Raw genomic sequence first — 19,320 nt, forward strand, 5'->3', positions numbered from 1 at the left:
TTATGACACTTTCGTTATGGGCATCTAAATTTTAGTAGATTGAAAATACTAAAACAGAAGAATATGGTGATTGGTCTTCCTCAAATTAGAACTCCTTCTCAAGTTTGTGAAGAATGTGTTGTTAGCAAACAACACTGTAATCAATTCCCATAAGAAAAATCTTGGAGAGCAAAGGCGGCATTGAAGCTTATTCATTCAGATATTTACGGACCAATAACACCACATTCTAATGGAGGTAAAAGATACATAATTACCTTTATTGATGATTATAGCCGTAAAATATGAATTTATTTGTTGCAAGAAAAATCTGAAGTCTTTACAGCTTTCAAAAATTATAAAGTACTTGTCGAGAAAGAAATTGACAACTCTATTAAAGTTCTGCGTACAGATCGTGGTGGAGAATATAACTCACATGAATTTACAAATTTTTGTGAGAATCATGGAATCAAGAGACAACTTACAATAGCTTACACACCTCAACAGAATGGTGTATGCGAGAGGAAGAACCGCACCAATATGAATATGGTGTGAAGCCTTCTGACGACAAGTGGTATTCCTAAAAGTTTTTGGCCAGAAGCAATTAATTGGAGCATCTATATATTGAATAGAAGTCCTACATTATCTGTTCAAAACATGACACCGGAGGAAGCCTGGAGTGGAAAAAAATTGACTGTTGATCATTTTCGGATTTTTGGGTGTATCGTTTATGCTCATATTTCACATGAAAGGAGAAAGAAGCTAGACAACAAAGGTGAAAAATATATTTTTCTTGGTATGAGTAATACATCAAAAGCTTATAGATTATATAATCCTTGCACTAAGAAAATCATTATAAGTCGTGATGTTATTTTTGATGAAAAAGACACTTGGCCATGGAATCAAAATGGTGTTAAAAAAATTATCCCTGTTGATTTTGATGATGATGAGAAAGTACAACAGCCTATGGAGGATGAACAACATGAGGAAGTCTCTCAAAATATTCCTATAGTAGATCAAAGTTCGGTAGAAGCATAATCACAAAGGCAGCAACGTGTTCGAAGAAGACCAACATGGATGTCTGATTATGAGGTGACTGGAATTGATTAAAGTGATGATCCTCTTACACATTTTGCTTTGTTTTCATATTGTGGCCTCACTATCTTTGAAGTGGTTGTTAAAGAATTAAAATGAAGGAAAGCTATGGATGATGAAATTATAGCAATTGAAAAAAATAATACATGGGAGTTATGTGATCTTCCTAAAGGGCAAAAGACTATTGGTGTAAAGTGGGTTTACAAGACAAAGCTAAATGAACATGGTGAGATTGACAAGTACAAAGCACGCTTGGTGGTGAAGGGCTATAAACAAGAGTTTGGTGTTGACTATAAAGAGGTTTTTGCTCCTGTAGCAAGACATGATACAATCAGACTGGTGATAGCGATGGCGACACAAAATTCATGACCTATCTTTCAATTGGATGTAAAATCAACATTCCTCCATGGAGATTTGAAAGAAGAGATATTTATCGATCAACCTCCGGGTTATGTGAAATTTGGTAATGAGCATAAAGTTTATAGATTAAAGAAAGCTCTATATGGATTAAAACAAGCCCCATGGGCTTGATATAATCGCATAGAAACTTATTTTTTAAAGGAAGGCTTTCAAAAATGCTCTTATGAACATACTCTTTTTATTAAGATTGATGATGGAGGAAAAATATTGATAGTTTGTTTATATGTAGATGACTTAATCTATACTGGAAATAGTGCATCTAATATTTGGAAATTTTAAAAAATCTATGATGAAAGAATTTGAAATGTCTGATCTTGATATGATGCATTATTTCCTTGGTATTGAAGTGGTGCAAGCTTCTGTTGGAATTTTTATCTCTCAAAGAAGATATGTGCAAGAAATTTTGGACAGGTTTCAAATGAAAGATTGTAATCCTGTAAATACTCCTTCTGAGTTTGGAGTGAAGTTACATAAAGATATTGGAGGAAAGAAGATTGATGCCACACTTTACAAACAGACAATGAGGAGTTTAATGTATTTGACAACGACAAGACCTGATATTATGCATGTTGTAAGTATAATTAGTAGATACTTGGATTGTGTTACAGAAATGCATCTCTTAGCTGTAAAGAGGATTTTTCGGTACTTGCAAGGTACTAAAGAGTATGAGTTATTTTATAAAAAGGGAAAAAAGTCATATTTATTTGGTTTTACAGATAGTGATTATGCAGGAGATCTAGATAATCGAAAAAGTACATCTGGGTATATTTTCATGTTAGTAGGGGTGTCAAAAATGAACCTGACCTGACGACCCAACCCAAGTCGACCCGAAAAAAATCAGGTTCGGGTTGGAGGGTTGGAGAGTTAAAAATTTTTGGGTTGGGTCGGGTCGGGTTCGGGTTGACCCGGGTTGACTTAAATATTGGGTTTTGTGAGGTTTTTTCGGGTTAAATCAAATTTTATTTTAAAAATTTAGATGTTTTTATGTATATTAATATCATGTTTGTATGATAATGATGGAGTATTGAGATAAAAGTGAAAATTATAGGAAAAATAGCCCAAAAAAGTCGTTTTGAATCGGATTTTCAGGTTATATGGGTCGGGTTCGGGTTGATCGGGTTGGTTTGGTTCAGGTTCAGGTTTAGGTGTTTTGGGTTGAACTCGGGTTCGGGTCGGGTTCGGGTTGGGTTAAAAAAAATTAAAAAAAAAAAATCCAACCCGACCCGACCCACCCGAATTGACACCCCTACATGTTGGGTACCGGAGCTATTTCATGGTCTTCGAAAAAACAATCAATCGTTACATTATCATCCACGGAAGCTGAGGTTGTTGTTGCAACATCTTGTGCTTGTTAAGCAATTTGGTGAAAGAAGATTCTTACAGAATTATATTTTAATGATGATGGACCTATTCAGATTTATTGTGACAATAGTTCGACAATAAAACTTTCTAAAAATCTAGTGCTACATGGTCGAAGTAAACACATGGATGTGAGGTATCATTTCCTGAGAAATCTCATAAATGATGAAGTCATTAATCTTATTTATTGCAGAAGCGAGGATCAAATTACTGATATACTAACCAAGCCTCTCAAATTTACTATGTTTCAAAAGCTCAGAAAGCTACTTGGTGTTTCTACATTGAGTTTAAAAGTTTGACTTTTTTAAAACTGATTATTACATTTGAAATATCAGGTTAAGGGAGGGGATTGTTGATAAAATTAATGTGTTAGTAGATCAATACGTTGACATGTTGAGTTAGTGGTGGTGTTAGTAGAGTTAGTGGTTAATGTTATAGTGGTGTTAGTGGTTAATGTTGTAGTGTTAGTGGGTTTTATTAATATGTGATGTATTTGTCTATAAATATGATATGTAATGATTAATGAATAGATGTGTGAAAACTTATTTTTTATCCTCCTTGTGTCTTCGATTCATCTATCTTTCTTATCAAGCGGTGCAATTAATTTTTCATGACTCATGTATAATAGAAAGAGTAAATGTGAAGTAATATATAATAATAACTTTTAGATAATTTTATTATTCAATGAGCAGGCGGGATCCTCGGTCTATAAAGTATGAATAAGCGGATGATTCTCTTATTGCAATTGGTTGATTTTGATAATCACTGCTTGTTAAATAATTGGTTGATTTTGATAATCTCCGCTTGTTAAAAAAGTAAGGGTCATCAAAATTAACAACTTGAATGAGACTTATTTATTGTTGTTTAAAAAATAACTAATGAAAAAAATTAAATATAACATGATCCTATCCGAGAGTCGAGGCAATGGATACTGGGGAAATACCAGGTGTTGACCAACTTGACTTTGACTTTCACCATATCATTGACCACCTTATTATCCGTGTCCTTCTCTATCACCGGATAATAACATATAAACATAATAATTATAATAACAATGGATATAATAAATTTAAAAATATTATTATTATTTTTTTGGTATGATTATGTCTAAATCTTGATTGATTGAAATCATATTTATTATTGTCCTTAACCGGCACTATTTCTCTTCTTTCTCGATAATGACTCTTGAGTGAAGAATTCAGCTTGCAAACCAAATAATAAAAGTGCCGTAAGAGAGAAATAATCAGACTACTCAATTCATTACAATACGTGCCGTAAACTATACACTTGCACAAGTTGAACCTCAAATGTTCATCCTTTCTCTCTGCCCAGTATTCAATCTATCACTCCAACTAACTGTCTGATCTCCAAACGCTAATTGGGTCCCCAGCAGCTGAGGTACATCACTTTCCTCAGCGACTCCTCCGATTGCTTGGCTCGCTCGCTGCTTCGGCCATCAGAGACGGCGGAGGACATCCTCACGGCCTGAGACAGCGACCTCATGTTGCTCTTGGCGTGCTGCTGCAGAGACCTCAGAGCGTAGTTCCATCTGCACAACCCTGCTTGATCCTTAAGCGCCTCCACTGCGCCAACGCTCGCCGCTACCCAAATCGAAGCTTTCTTCACTGAAGCCATAACTCTCTCGACGTTCTCTATCAGTCTGGAAAAGCAAGAAGCTGTTGCCGGATGAAGAACAAGGGCGAAGCTTTTTATAGAATATTCTCGCTGATGGTTTTGGTTTTTCCGGTCCCAGAAAACAGCGGGCTGAGTACGTTTTCCACTGGCCCAAACCCGTGGTTTCGGCAAACTGTTCGACACTTGAGGCAGCAGCTGTCTGGTGTCTAGAGTATGAGTTTGAGTCTTGATCCGGTCTTTCTTTTGTTTTTTTTTTATTAAATAACTCCACAGTTAGCGCATGACCGATCACGTACATGTTCCATCTAACCTAAACGCAATCTATGAGCTTCTAAACCAAGATGAAATTAGCTAGATGCCCACGGACAGGCATCTCATCTTGTCGTTTTGCCAATCCAGCGGACTGGGACGATGGGTGCCATTAATTGTGTGCTATGTGGTTCCAAAGTACGAGTGGTGATTCAATTTTTTTTTTTTCTATTTTATATAAAAAAAATTAAATTTAAGCGTTTTTTAATCTGCGCTATGTGCTCTGTTATTTTTCTTTTCTTTTATTTTTTAAAAGCCAAACAAATATTATCCGTGGATAGAAAGTAATTTTCTTTCCTTCCTCATAACAATTGTTTGGATTCACATTAAGTTTCTAAAAAAATATCCAAAGTATGATAGTTTATGATATTTTCACCAGCACAATTATAGTTCTCGTACATTTTAATCTAAATTTCTAGTAGTTCGAATGGTAGACGGCTTACGGGCCTTGGTAATTTGATTGAAAGAGTTCATGAAACCTCCATTATTTGTAGCGATAAAGACGTCAATAGTTTCTTAGGTATAACTAGCTACAACATATTTATAAGAATTTTTTTTTAAATAGAACTTAATTACAATTAAGGGATGCTATACTTCTAGATCGTCCATCGCAAATACCTTCCGATTTGTTCTGATTGTCAATGAAAAAATTTTGTGGAATCGAATCGGTCACCCACGCTCAACATTATCCAGTTTGATTAATCATTTTTTTCCATTTAGAGTTTGATTGATGTCCAATAGTTCTTACCGTAGATGGCCTATGGACCTTGATAATTTGATTGAAAGTGTTCATGAAACCTCCATTGCTTTAGTCTTGTTGATATTGAGCACTGTTCTCTCGGATGGGTCTAGTGGCTAGCACATGAGATGTTGCCACCATGAAGTCTAGAGTTCGAATCTCGGTAAAACCGAGGCTAATGTCTCCCTCTACGTGCTAATCAGCTTTAGTCTTGTTGATATTGAGCACTATCCTCTCGGATGGGTCTAGTGGCTAGCACATGAGATGTTGCCACCATGAAGTCTAGAGTTCGAATCTCGGTAAAACCGAGGCTAATGTCTCCCTTATGTGCTAATCAGCTTTAGTCTTGTTGATATTGAGCACTGTCCTCTCGGATGGGTCTAGTGACTAGCACCATGAAGTCTAGAGTTCGAATCTCGGTAAAACCGAGGCTAATGTCTCCCTTATGTGCTAATCAGCTTTAGTCTTGTTGATATTGAGCACTGTCCTCTCGGATGGGTCTAGTGACTAGCACATGAGATGTTGTCATCATGAAGTCTAGAGTTCGAATCTCGGTAAAACCGAGGCTAATGTCTCCCTTATGTGCTAATCAGCTTTAGTCTTGTTGATATTGAGCACTGTTCTCTCGGATGAGTCTAGTGGCTAGCACCATGAAGTCTAGAGTTCGAATCTCGGTAAAACCGAGGCTAATGTCTCCCTTATGTGCTAATCACTATTCTAAAGGTTAGTAGTCATCCCTGATTTACCTCCTCCGTATTGGCCCTAGGACGAATTGACGGGGGCGCTGGGGACGAGCATATTCATCTTTTACCACCTTGTTAATATTGAGCACTAAACTTTGAGTGATACCTAGGTTTATAGGTCATAGGGAGCTTGATATTTAGGATTTGGGCCGTTCCATGTCTTAGTATTCAATGGTTGATTGCCGTTAAATTTACACATCACACGAAGCAAAGTGATGTAATCAGGGATATAATTTAACCTATGAATCAATCATTAACCTTTTATTTTTTTATTTTTTTATTTTTTATTTTTATCCAGACCTTTTATAAAGAGCAACCATGTTTCTGTAAATACAGCGTTTGAATCGTGTAGGAGGGTCCATGGATTGGCTTTTTATCGGTGGATGTACTTCAATTAGTAAGTTCGGTAGAAACCAGTGGTTTATCGATAAGAAAAGTGCCGTAAGAGAGAAATAATTAGCCTACTCAAATTCATTACAATACGTGCGAAACTATATACTTGCTCAAGTTGAACCTCAAAAGTTCATCCTTCCCTTCTCTGCTGATCAGTATTCATTCTATCACTCCAACTAAATATCTGATCACCAAACGCTAATTGGGTCCCCAGCAGCTGAGATACATCACTTTTCTCAGCGACTCCTCCGATTGCTTGGCTCGCTCGCTGCTTCGGCCATCAGAGACGGCGGAGGACATCCTCACGGCCCGAGACAGCGACCTCATGTTGCTCTTGGCGTGCTGCTGCAGAGACCTCAGAGCGTAGTTCCATCTGCACATCCCTGCTTGATCCTTAAGCGCCTCCACTGCGCCGACGCTCGCCGCTGCTAAAACAGAAACTTTCTTCACTGAAGCCATACTTCTCTCGATGTTCTCTATCAGTCTGCGAAAGCAAGAAGTTGTCGCCGGATGAAGAAGAAGGGCGACACTTTTTATAGCATATTCTCGCTGTTGGTTTTGATTTTTGTTCCCAGAAAACAGCGGTCTGCGTAACCCGTGGTTTCTTCAACACTTCCACCTGATTACCTGAACCCAATCAATGGGTTTCTAAAGCAAGATGAAATTAGATGCCCACAGACACAGCACTTATGGCAAGCTGCCAACTGGAAAGCCACCTCACCTTGTCGTTTTACCAAAATCCAGCGGACTGGGACGATGGGTGCCATTAATTGTGTGCTATGTGGCTCCAAATTACGAGAGGAGTGATTCACTGAACCCGTACAACGCGTCCGTGAAGCTCTTGCTTAAAGGTGACGCACCCATCATTCCTAGAAAGGACAGTAGCAAACCATGGATGATCCAGGCGCAAGCCCATCCTCTCTCGTCACACTCGCTATGCAACACTTCACCAGCGTAAGTTAAGTTATAAATCCGGTCTTACCAGAGTTTTTTTTGACCCTAATTAACAACTGCACGCTTCTGATTTTTCCTCCGGTTCGCTTATCCTCTTCGAATTGAGTGATAAGCATCTAGTCAATTATTTTCCAATATGAATAAATTTTTAAACCAAAACTTTTATTTTAAGAAAAAAAAATTGATTTTACTGATTAGGTGTAAGTTCTATAAAAATGAGATTAAAATGAACGATAGTAAAAAATATATATATAATAAACAAAGATATCATTTTGATGAAATTTTAAAACTGGTGAGCTCCTATAAAATGGGGGGCTCTTCGATTTAATATAAAGCATCAGTGGGACTCGCTCCATCAATACCCGGCCATCCCACTGGATAAGACTGCTGCGTTGCTGGCATTATTATCCGATCACTAAACGACAAGTCTCACTCAATTCATTTCCACTCGACCGGGACAGGAGCTGGTAGCGATTCAAATCAAGACGAGTCATCGGATATTAAATTTATCCAATCGATTAGCTATAATACCATTCTTTAAGTAACGTGGATCAGTTTTATTGGTCCTCACAAATGGTGCGTGTCTTTGAGAACACAGAAACAAGTGACCCTACCAGCAAAACCAGAAACCGCTCTCCACCGCCCATGGTTTTAAGGAAACCGCACATCACTTTGTTCTATAAAAGAAGCAGTTCGCTGAGTCGGCAGTAGCCTTCTCCCTGCTCTCCTTCAATCAAAACCTTTAATCGATTGCGGATCAACAACAATTCAAATCGCCTTTTGCACGAATTTCACTGCCACCGTCGGTGATCGAACGGAAACCGTAGCAGCAGACTAGAACCGGGCAGGAAAAATGAGTCATCTGACGCGTATCTGGATGGCGGCGAGCGTGGCGGTGGTGCAGGGCCACCCCGAAGGCGGGCTCAAGAGCAGCACCCTCCGATCCCTCCAAAGCGCCGGCGACCGCCTCGCCTCGGCCTCCGCGGCAGCGGCCGCCGCCGCCGGGTTGGGGATCGGGCGAGCGCTTCGAGAAGCGGGCGCCGAGGACCGGCGTAATTATCAGGCGGACGACTCGCTCAGGAAAGCCATGTACCTCAGCTGCTGGGGCCCCTGCTAGGGCCGTACTTTCCCGGCGGAGGTCTGGCCGCCGAACCCACCCACTGCTATAAGGAAGGAGGTCCTCTCGGCGCGGCGCCGGGTTTTGTCGAGCGTTAGTTTCATACTCTCGCTTGTGGATGATGAGTGTGTTCTTGAGCAGTGTTGTCTTCTGAACTCATGTAAATATCGTGTGTATATTTTCTTGCTCTCCGAGCAAAGAGATGACGACGAGAAAAGTAAAATAAAGTTTGCCAATTTCGCCATGAATCAAACCTCCCTTCTGCTTCTCCATCAATGGGTGGAACTGATCTTAGGTCACAATCATTACAGATACATCGTGATTAATAAATCGGCCCATTAGTCTTCCCTTATCCTTTGCAAATCAAATCAAATCTAATAAATTATAATTCCTCAGATCCCAAGTGGGTGTAATGGGGAGCAACTTGTAGATATTTTATTGCGGTTCGGTTATGAGATTGTTAAAATAGTGAATTATTGTCCTCCGGAAACTGAGAGGCCGGGAACAGTTTTGCTTACGGAGACAGCGATGGGTGGACACGTATGCGGAAGACGCAATAATGTATGCACTAAAGCCGGGCGATGGAAAAGGACGGACAGCGCGTGGGCGTGCAGGCCCACTGAGGTGGGTGCGTCACGTGAAGGCGGGTGGGGTTGGAGTCGATGGCGAACCGAGTGCTGCCAGGTGCGAGCATGGCCGTTGGTCCCGGGCGACTCGGATAACCCCGCATCGATTGCTGTGAACTGGGGCGTTGCGGTGGTCTTCGTTTAAATCGAACGCGTGTCCCTGACGATGAGAAAGCACGTGCAGCGGCAGCAACGTGGCGAGACTCCATTTGAGTGTGGTATAGAGACGAATACGTCCGTGTATTTTTGGTTATTAATTAATCTCGACGACGCAAGCGAAAAAAAAGCCATGTGCCATAATTTAAACGATTTAAACTAACAATAAAGTAAAAAAAAAAAAATTATGAGATTAAAAATTTATGCACAATGAAATTTATTTATTCCATTCATATTACTAACAACGGGAATGAGCCTTCTAATAGATTGGATTCCAACCCTAATTTATTTAAATTGGCATGTTCTGGACAACAATGTAAGAGTTGAATATGACTTTGATGTTGTAGCCATGGCAAAAATGTAAGCCCTAAACGTTGAGATGATTGAGATTAAGGTGCAGTAGTTAGAGGTAAGCATTCAACTAATTTGATATTAATTTTATATAAATTCTTTTTATTATTATTTTAAATAAATTTAGTTAATTCGGTGTTAACTGAAGTAATTAATTCGGTAATTCAATTTTAATAAAATTTTAATTTGATTAGGTTAATTAATACTAAATTAATTTTTAATTAATTCAATTAATTTATAGATCGAATTAACTGAATATTTATCCCTAACAGTAGTGAACCAAAGTAAACTACTCACTGATTCTTAATTTTATCAGCACGTCGAGCACGCAACTGATAGAAATCGGGTAAACAGTTACTGTGAGAGAACTGCTCAAGCCTTCGTCGTGAGGCATATGAATCTCAAATCGAGAGGCACCGGGCCAACAATTTATTAACGAATAATTTTCAAAGGCTTTCAAAAAAAAAAACAATATATGAAGAACATCTTCGCAAAACGTCAGACAAATATATAATGACCAGTTTGTCGTCACGTTGGTCGTCTCTGTAGCTTGCTGAATGGAAACGGCGACGACTAATTGAAGTCCATTTGAAAAAGCGATTGTATTTATGGGTCTTGTCTTGATCAAAGACTTGAAATTGACACCGGTGGTCCGACTAATTGATCAATGCGTTCAAACAAATTAATTGATGAGAAGAATATTCAATGAACACTAAATTGCTAACCACCAAACCTTAAAATAAATAAATTAAATTAAAATTTTCCTCATATCTGATAATTTGAAGAAGCTCGCGACCAAAGATTGGCCTAAGGTAATGTCCAATTTCCAGCCAGAATGACTGACTTAGCAGCATGATATGATTTAGACATTTACATTAATAATGAATAATCATCCGTGATTTATCTTCTCCATATTATCTATTGGAAATATTAGGACGAGTGAATTACCTTTTATCACGTGATGTGATTTTTCTAGCAGAAATAAAACCAAAAGTTTTTTTTAAAAAAAAATATATATCCTTTCAATAAATTTTTTAAACTTCAATTCATAAATAAATAACAATAAAATAAAAATTTGGTGTTCGATTTGATAAGAGTTTGTTTATGTTCGTTCAATATATACAAGTTCAATTAAACAAACAAGCTTGAACAGTTCGTTAAACTAAACAAATAAGCTTGTGTTGGATCGATTTCACGTGAGAGAGGGGTGAATCACGTGAATTTTAAGACTTTTCTTTTCTTTTTGGCTTTAAAAAAGATTAAAGTATGTAGCGAAAAGTTAAAAACAAAAACTAACACTAGAAGACACGAGCGATTTATTTGGTTCGGAGCCTTCGGTGACTCCTACTCCAAGACCCAGGTCCCGCGAATCTATCGACGGATAATCCACTAAAAGTCTCTTCCAGTACCTTCGGAAGAGGAAATCGAGCATAAAGAAAGTTAGAATAAGTGCAAGCATTTTCTCCTCCCTAACTTGCTATCGTCGTCTCCTCTCACCCACGCTCAGCCATCCTTGTTACTGCTCCTCTCGCCATCGCCGCTCCTCTCACCAACATTGCCAGTCATCGTCGCTGCCAGTCACCTCTGTATGAACTTCAATAGAGGAACAATAGTTATGGAAGCCTACTCTATATAATTGGAAAAAACACTGCTGGTTAGCTAATGTTGATTTGTAATTTATTTTTTTTATGTTGTGGATTGGAAGTTTTGTTTTGTATATGCTCCTAACTCATTTCTTGCTCATTTCTTGTTTTTTTAAGGTTGTGGATTGGAAGTTTTGATAGTCATCTTGCTCCTTTTTACAGAATCAAACAGGTATATATAATAATAGTTTTATGTTTCAATCCTTATCTAACAAGCTTCACTTGTATGTGTGGTTGGTTTATTTTCTTTGAATTTTGATGGATATGTTTCTTTCTTATGTAACATGTTCATTCTTAGTGAGTGTTATGAGATCTAGAGATTCTTTAGTTTGCTCGACTTGGCTAATGATGTCAGCTATAACCCTGCTCGTCACCTAAAGGTACTGCATTACCAAATTCATCCTTATATCTTGTGCTTTGCACAAAACATAACTAGCTTAAAGCCATCCTTTGAAAGGTTCAACAATAGAGCCATGGACTGGTTGCATCGCTTGTAGTTGTAATCATAATTTAGTTGTTTTGCACAAGAAGAGTACAAATGTTTGATCTTGTGAGACTTTTAGAGATTCTTAATTTCTTCAACTTGGTCACCTCTACATCTTATGGTTATTCTCAATATTTCTACTTCTCAACATCAAGCTCTACCTAGAGGTGTTGGTTATATGAAATTACCTTATTATTATGGCTGAGTTGGAGACTTCTACTAAGTCAGTTTTCTACTCATCCTAATCGTCCTAATATTAGAAAAATAGTTCAACTATATCCTTGGATAAAAAGCATCATCTTCCAATTAACTTGAGTTGTTAGTTTTGTTCAAATATTTCTTCCTTCAAGCATTCAACTCTGTAACGACCCGCCTTCTACTAACTAAGCTGTAAGGCCGATCGCTACAGTTACGCTGTGCTAACTGTGCGGAAAACTGATCTAATTTAAATTTTAGTTGCTAACTGATAGTTATTCTTGGTTCTACATGTGCTGAAGGATGTAATCTAAGGGATACAAGGTGTATCCTACCTCTCCTATGGACTAGAAGCTGATCTGCTAAGTTTCTTGGTCGAAACTGAACTTCCCAATCGATCCAGACTGAACTGGATCGATTGCTCTCTTTTGGATCGATCCATGGATCGATCCAGACTGCTACTGTGCTGTGGTGATAATCTGGATCGATCGGCTGATCGATCCAGGCTCACCGATCGACCCAGTGATCGATCCAGCGTGCTTCTGTGCACGGGACTTTATTTGGATCGATCGGTTGATCGATCCGACATAAGTCAATCGATCCAATGATCGATCAAAAACCTTTCTGTTCGCGAGGAATAGCTTGGATCGATCGTCCGATCCATCCAAGACCTTCTGTTCGCGACAGAATGTGACTAGATCAATCGGCTGATCGATCCGGAAGCCTTCTGTTCACGGAATCAGCCCTCAATCGATCCATGGATCGATCGAGGACCCCCGATCGATCCATGGATCGATCGGAGTTTCTGATTTCGCACTGTAACTCTGATTCCAGCACCAGTTCGTGCCAAAATCTCACATATCTGTTCTACAATGCATGGAAACATTCTAATATCTACTAACTAGCATTTTAACATGACATAGTGCAAGGTTTATTAATTCATAGCACTTAAACCACTAGAAATGCATAAAAGTGTCTTAAGAAAAGAAACCAAATTCTTAATTTGCTAAACTCCCTAAGGATCTTCATTCCAGGTTCCTGCCACACACACCATCTCTGCATTGACCACCAGCTTCCTCTAGTCCATCTTCCCTTTACCTTTATCTGCAGTATAAGGAAAAGAAAGTATCTATAAGCTTTCGCTTAGTAAGAAACCATCTACCTCACAAAAACATGCCAACGATGCAAATATGATTTTAAATCATGCTGGTTGAAAGGATATGCTAAGTATACTGAATAAACTAAACATGACATGGCATATAAGCATACAATCATGGCATATCTAAAGCTGAACATGATATCAATCACATGGTATCAATGAAAAACTAAGCTGATACTAAAAAAAACTGAGTTACTGCTAGGACTGTACTGGATTCACGAACTAATTTGTGAAAGGTTGAAAACCATATACATATAGTAAGTAAAAATACTAAACATGCTGTTGATGGGCCCTGGCAACTGTACTTGCTATGCGCGCATCCCTAACTAGACCCGGGATTGCAAGTTCCGAATTTAGTAGGGTTTACTAGGTTAGCTAAACCTAGGGACGACTATGGGAGCCCAACCCAATGGATATCTAATCCAGTACAGTGCCACTGAAAGTAAAATACTATAATAGCTAATACTTTTTGCTGAATCTAGGTTATCTGAACCTAGAACTAGGTTGTCTGAACCTCGAGGCGACTATGGGAGCCCACCCATTCGGACATCTAGTCTCGTAAAAGCTGAAATAAAACTGATCATGCTAATTAACATGTTCTATGGCATTTAACTAAATGCCCACTGTATCATAAGGCTGTGCTAGGCATTTTGTCGAGCATTTGGCGCTCTCTAACTCTCCTCTCGATCAGGGAGACCACCTCTAGGGACCCAGCAGCGTCTAAACCCCTATCTACAGAAGATACACGTGCTCGGCCCATCTAGAGATGCTCACTAATCCCTAAATCTGTGAGAAGAGTTAAAATACACACTATGTGCTGACAAAATTCCATAAAACTAATCTAATGCATAAAAGAAAACACACGAGAGCTACTTATACTGCAGGTGAGGGGTTTCTTACCTTGTGTGCTAGATTTCTTACAAATCTAATCGCTAGAAATTCCGGTGGAGACGACTTCTCAACGGTTCGCTCGCGTCCACGTGCTCTACTCGCGGAGGGGAACGTCCTTGTGCCCGAGATGTCACCGGAAGGCACTCCTATGGCCCTAGGGATAAAACCCTAGGCTTGCTTGGGTGTTGGCGCCGAGAGAAAGAGAGGAAGAAGGAGTTGGCGTCGGTGAGGGTTTGGAGAGGGAGAAGTTGCCGAACCAAATAAGAGAAATAACCCAAACCAACTTAAGTTTTTAATTTATATTAAGTGGGTAACTAGGCCCAACTCCAATATAAATATAAATGTTTTCCTTCTCTTTCAGCACGGCCCTGCTGGGTTCAACTGGTTACTAACATTATCCCTAAGCCATAGGTCTCGGGTTCAATCCCCGCTTAGGCTATTTTGCTTTTCTAATTATTTTTGCTACTTCCGATACTTCAAAAATTCCAGAAAAATATCTAATAATTCCAGAAAAATCATAGAATATTCCTAAAATAGTTTTGAGAATATTCGGGCGTTACAATTCCCCATACCTTATAAAAAGTTCGTCCTCGAACTTAGAATAATTCTGGGTACTTCTGTCTCATGCTGGCTTCTGTCTCCCAAGTTGCCTCTTTTGCTGTGTGACTGTGCCAAATGACTTTGACTAATGGTACTTCCTTGTTCCGCAATTTCTTAACTGCTCGGTCTATTATCTGAATAGGCCGACTATCATAGCTGAGGTCTTCGCGGATCTGTACCGACTGGGGCTCAATCACCTGGGTGACATCTGGGGTATGCTTCTTCAGCATAGAGACATGAAATACGTTGTGGGCAGCTGACATTTCCTGGGGTAGCTCTAGCTCATATGCTACCTTGCCCACTCTTCTGCTGATAAGGTATGGTCCCACATATCTGGGACTAAGCTTGCCCTTCTTCCCAAAACGCATTACTCCTTCATGGAGCTACTCGAGAACACCAGATCCCCAATGAAAACTCTAATGGTGTATCGGATAGCTCTTCTGCGAGATGTCTCTATCCTCTGGCGGATCTGTTGCTGCTGTGGTATCTGCTACTAGATCTGTCTGAAGTTCTAGCTTTCTTTTCACCACTCTCATACCAGATTGAGATCTACACCTCCGCCCATAGAGAGCCTCGTAGGGTGCCTGATAGATATTGTTGTATGCAAATTCTGCTAAGCTCGGATATTTGCACCAACTTCCTTCAAGTCTAAGGCGACGGCATGTCTTCGAGTACCGATTTACTCTCTCCGTCTAACCATATCGAGGATGGAATGTTGTCTGAACTTTAACTTAGTACGCCGATCGTACACTCCCTTAAGTGTGATGTGAATCTCTGTCGAAATGATGGTTCGTGGGACTCCATGTAGTCCGACGATATCCTGGAGATACAACTGAGCTAGCTTCTCCATGGAGTAGGATATCTTGATAGCTAAGAAGTGGGTGATTTAGTCAACCTGTCGACTATTACCCGGATGGCGTCAAAACCATTCGTTGTTCAGGGCCCCACTATGAAATCCATAGATATATCCTCCCACTTTCATTCTGGAATCTGTATAGAACTCCTCCGGTCTCTGATGTTCTGCCTTGACCCTCTGACAGGTGAAGCAGATGCTAACATATCTGGCGATGTCTCGCTTCATCCCGGGCCAAAATGGTTCTTCTGGTCTTGATACATTTTGGTGGAACCTGGATGCATCGGAGTCTTGTGAACCTCATCTAAAATCTGTCTCGCTCCTCCCGATCGGAACACAGAGTCTGTCACCAAATACAACACCCCGCTATCGGACTCTGAATTCTCTACTTTCTGATTCGCTAGCCCTTGCTTGATTTTCTCAATTTCAGGCTGAGCTGACTGAATATCACAAAGCAAGGTAGACTCTAAGGTCATAGTAGAGCGCTCCAACGATGAGTTCGAGACCGAAATCTACAATCTCCTTCTGTAGGGGCATGGCTATAAGAGATAATAAGGTAGCACTGGATTTCCTGCTAAGTGCATCTGCTACCCTATTTGCTTTCCCTGGGTGGTAGAGGATGTCTATATCGTAATCCTTGACCAGCTCTAACCATCTGCGCTGTCGCATATTCAGATCCTTCTGAGTGAAGAAATACTTCAGACTCTGATGATCTGTATACACTCTGCACTGAGCTCCATATAAGTAATGTCTCCAAATTTTGAGAGCGAACACTACTGCTGCAAGCTCAAGGTCATGAGTAGGATAATTCTTCTCATAATCCTTGAGTTGTCTGGAGGCATAGGCGATCACCTTGCCGTTTTGCATCAGTACTGCTCCTAGTCCCAACTTAGAGGCATCACTATAGATGTCAAAGCTGCTGGTGTTGTCTGGTAGAGCCAAAATGGGAGCACTGGTCAATCTCGCTGAAGCTGTTCTCACAGTTCTCTGTCCACTGAAATTTCCTGTTCTTTCTGGTAAGAGCTGTCAGTGGGGAGGCTATCCTGGAGAAGTCCTCTACAAATTTTCTGTAATATTCCGCTAATCCCAGAAAGCTCCTGATTTCGTTGGCGTTCTTAGGTCTCTTCCAGTTACTTACTGCTTCTATCTTGCTGGGATCTACCATAATACCATCCTTTGAGATGATGTGACCTAGGAAGGACACCTGATCTAGCCAAAATTCACATTTTGTGAACTTGGCGTATAGCTGGTTCTGCTGAAGGGTCTGCAATACTAGTTTCAGGTGCTCTGAGTGTTCTTCCTGAGTTCCTGAGTAGATAAGGATGTCATCGATAAACACAATAACAAACTTATCTAAATACTCCCTGAATACTCTGTTCATGAGATCCATGAATGTAGCTGGAGCATTGATCACGCCAAAGGGCATGACTACGAACTCGTAGTGTCCGTATTTGGTTCTAAATGCTGTCTTGGGCATATCCCCTTCTTTAACCTTCACCTGATGATAACCTGATCTGAGATCTATCTTAGAGAACACTGCTGCTCCCTTCAGCTGGTCGAACAGGTCATCGATTCTGGGAAGGGGATACCTGTTCTTGATCGTGAGTTGGTTCAGTGATCTGTAGTCTATGCACAGTCGCATGCTTCAATCCTTCTTCTTCACGAACAATACCGGCGCTCCCCATGGTGAGTGACTCGGGCGTATGAAACCCTTGTCAAGCAGCTCCTGTAGTTGCTCCTGAAGTTCCTTCAGTTCTGCTGGAGCCATGCGATAATGCGCTTTGGAGATAGGATTCGTACCGGGAATGAGCTCTATCTCAAAGTCAATCTCCCTGTCTGGTGCTAAGCCTGGTAACTCTTCAGGGAAGACGGCTGGGTAGTCACATACGACTCGAACCTCTGCTAGCTGCTGGTTCTTGTCCTGGCTGGCGTTGACTACATGTGCTAGGAATCCTGTACATCCTGAATCCAATAGCTTCTGTGCTTTCATAGCTGAGAGAAACTTCTTGGCTTTTCTCTTTGGTTCCTTGCTGTATTCAAATTGCACTGTCGCTTCAGGTTGGAAGATGACTTTCTGTTTACGACACTCTATGGTAGCACCGTATCTGATCAGAAAGTCCATTCCAAAGATAACGTCATAGTCGGTCATCTCTAGCACTATCAGATCACAAAAGAGCTCTCTGTCTGCTATAACACTGCTCCGAGCCGGTGCATGGATGCCATGATCTCTCCAGAAGGTAATGCCGACCACTGAGTACCTCCGAGGGTATTTCTAATTTTCCGAGAACATCCGGCTATATATGAATGGGTTGCCCAGTGTCAAATAGCACAGTTGCATAATGCTAATCTGACCTGTGACAACTGTCGAGGCATTGGCTACGTCCTCTCTGGTGAGTGAGTAGATCCTCGCATTCGCCATAGCTGGAGGAGCTTCTAATCTGCCCTGGCTGATAAGTGGACCTTCTAGAGCGGCCTGCATCTGATATAACTGAGCTGGCTGGCCTGCATACTGAATCTGCTGTGGCTGTGGAAGACCGGTCTTATTCGGGCACTGCTTGGCCATGTGCCCTTCTTGTCCACATTCAAAACATCCTCGTGTGCCCTTGCGACAAACCCCTGGGTGGAATTTCCCACAAGTAGCACACTTTGGATAACTGGGTCGCTTGCTAGATGGTCCTCCTTTTGGGTCACTCCCTGATTTGCGCTTGCCGTTGGAGTTCCCTTTCCAGTTAGAGCTGTGGCCTTGCTGTTTTTGAGTGTGAGAGTTTCCTTGGCCTTTGGACTCTGAGGAGACTTGCTTCTGCTGCTTTATGCTGTTCTGGTAATGCTCTGTGGTCAAGGCACTGCTCACTAACTCCTCTGTGGTTTGTGGCCTATGTATGCCACCAGCCACGTTCACTGCTATCTCTGGCCTCAGCATCTTGAGCATCAACCGGATTCGTTCCTTCTCTGTGCTGACTAGCTCCGGGCATAGACGAGCCAACCTGTTGAATTTCTTCACGGCTTCCTCAACTGAAAGGTTACCTTGACGAAACTCAGTGAACTCGTCGTAGTGGAGGTTTGTAACCCGTATGTGAAAGAACTCCTCGAAGAATTCCTTCTCGAAGTCAGCCCATAACATCTGGTTCACTGGGCGCTTCGTTCTGATTCTTTCCCACCACATGCGTGCGTCTCCTGTCAGGCAGAAGGAGGCACACTTCACCTTCTCGTGTTCTGGCCAGTCCAGAAGCTCCATCGTGCTCTCCAGTGTTTTGAACCAGGCTTGTGCATCCCATGGTTCACTAGTGCCTGAGAAGTTCTCTGGCTTGACTCTCTGCCACTGCTGGGACTGCTGGTGCTGGTATTGGTGCTGGCGCTGGCGCTGTAGGCTGAGCTGGTGGAACCTCTAAGACTTCTGGAGTCGTCAGGTTCGGTTCCGGGGTGACGGTGGGGGTACTCTGCTGATTAGCCTTGAGGGTGGCTATCTCCTGTTGTTGTTCAGCTAGCTGCTGCTGTAACTGAGCCACTAATGCTGTAAGGTCTGGGGGAGACACTGAACTGCCTGCCTCTTGCTGGGGCTCAGTAACTAGTGCCCTTCTAGCTGGGCATCCTCGTGTCATTGCTAAAGACATAGAGGACAGAA

General features: G+C 41.0%; 2 protein-coding genes across 2 annotated transcripts; both read right to left on the reverse strand.

The window, feature by feature from the left end:
• Nucleotides 1–4,074: 4,074 nt before the first annotated feature.
• LOC122029746 lies at nucleotides 4,075–4,541 on the reverse strand. The gene has a single exon (XM_042588864.1). The coding sequence runs from the start codon at nucleotides 4,483–4,485 to the stop codon at nucleotides 4,225–4,227; it is 261 nt and encodes an 86-aa protein (XP_042444798.1). The 5' UTR covers nucleotides 4,486–4,541; the 3' UTR covers nucleotides 4,075–4,224.
• A 2,177-nt stretch (nucleotides 4,542–6,718) lies between these two features.
• LOC122030020 lies at nucleotides 6,719–7,307 on the reverse strand. The gene has a single exon (XM_042589172.1). The coding sequence runs from the start codon at nucleotides 7,126–7,128 to the stop codon at nucleotides 6,868–6,870; it is 261 nt and encodes an 86-aa protein (XP_042445106.1). The 5' UTR covers nucleotides 7,129–7,307; the 3' UTR covers nucleotides 6,719–6,867.
• Between the last annotated feature and the right edge of the window lie 12,013 nt (nucleotides 7,308–19,320).

This window comes from Zingiber officinale, chromosome 10B (assembly GCF_018446385.1).
Source record: "Zingiber officinale cultivar Zhangliang chromosome 10B, Zo_v1.1, whole genome shotgun sequence".
Classification (NCBI taxonomy): Eukaryota; Viridiplantae; Streptophyta; class Magnoliopsida; order Zingiberales; family Zingiberaceae; genus Zingiber; species Zingiber officinale.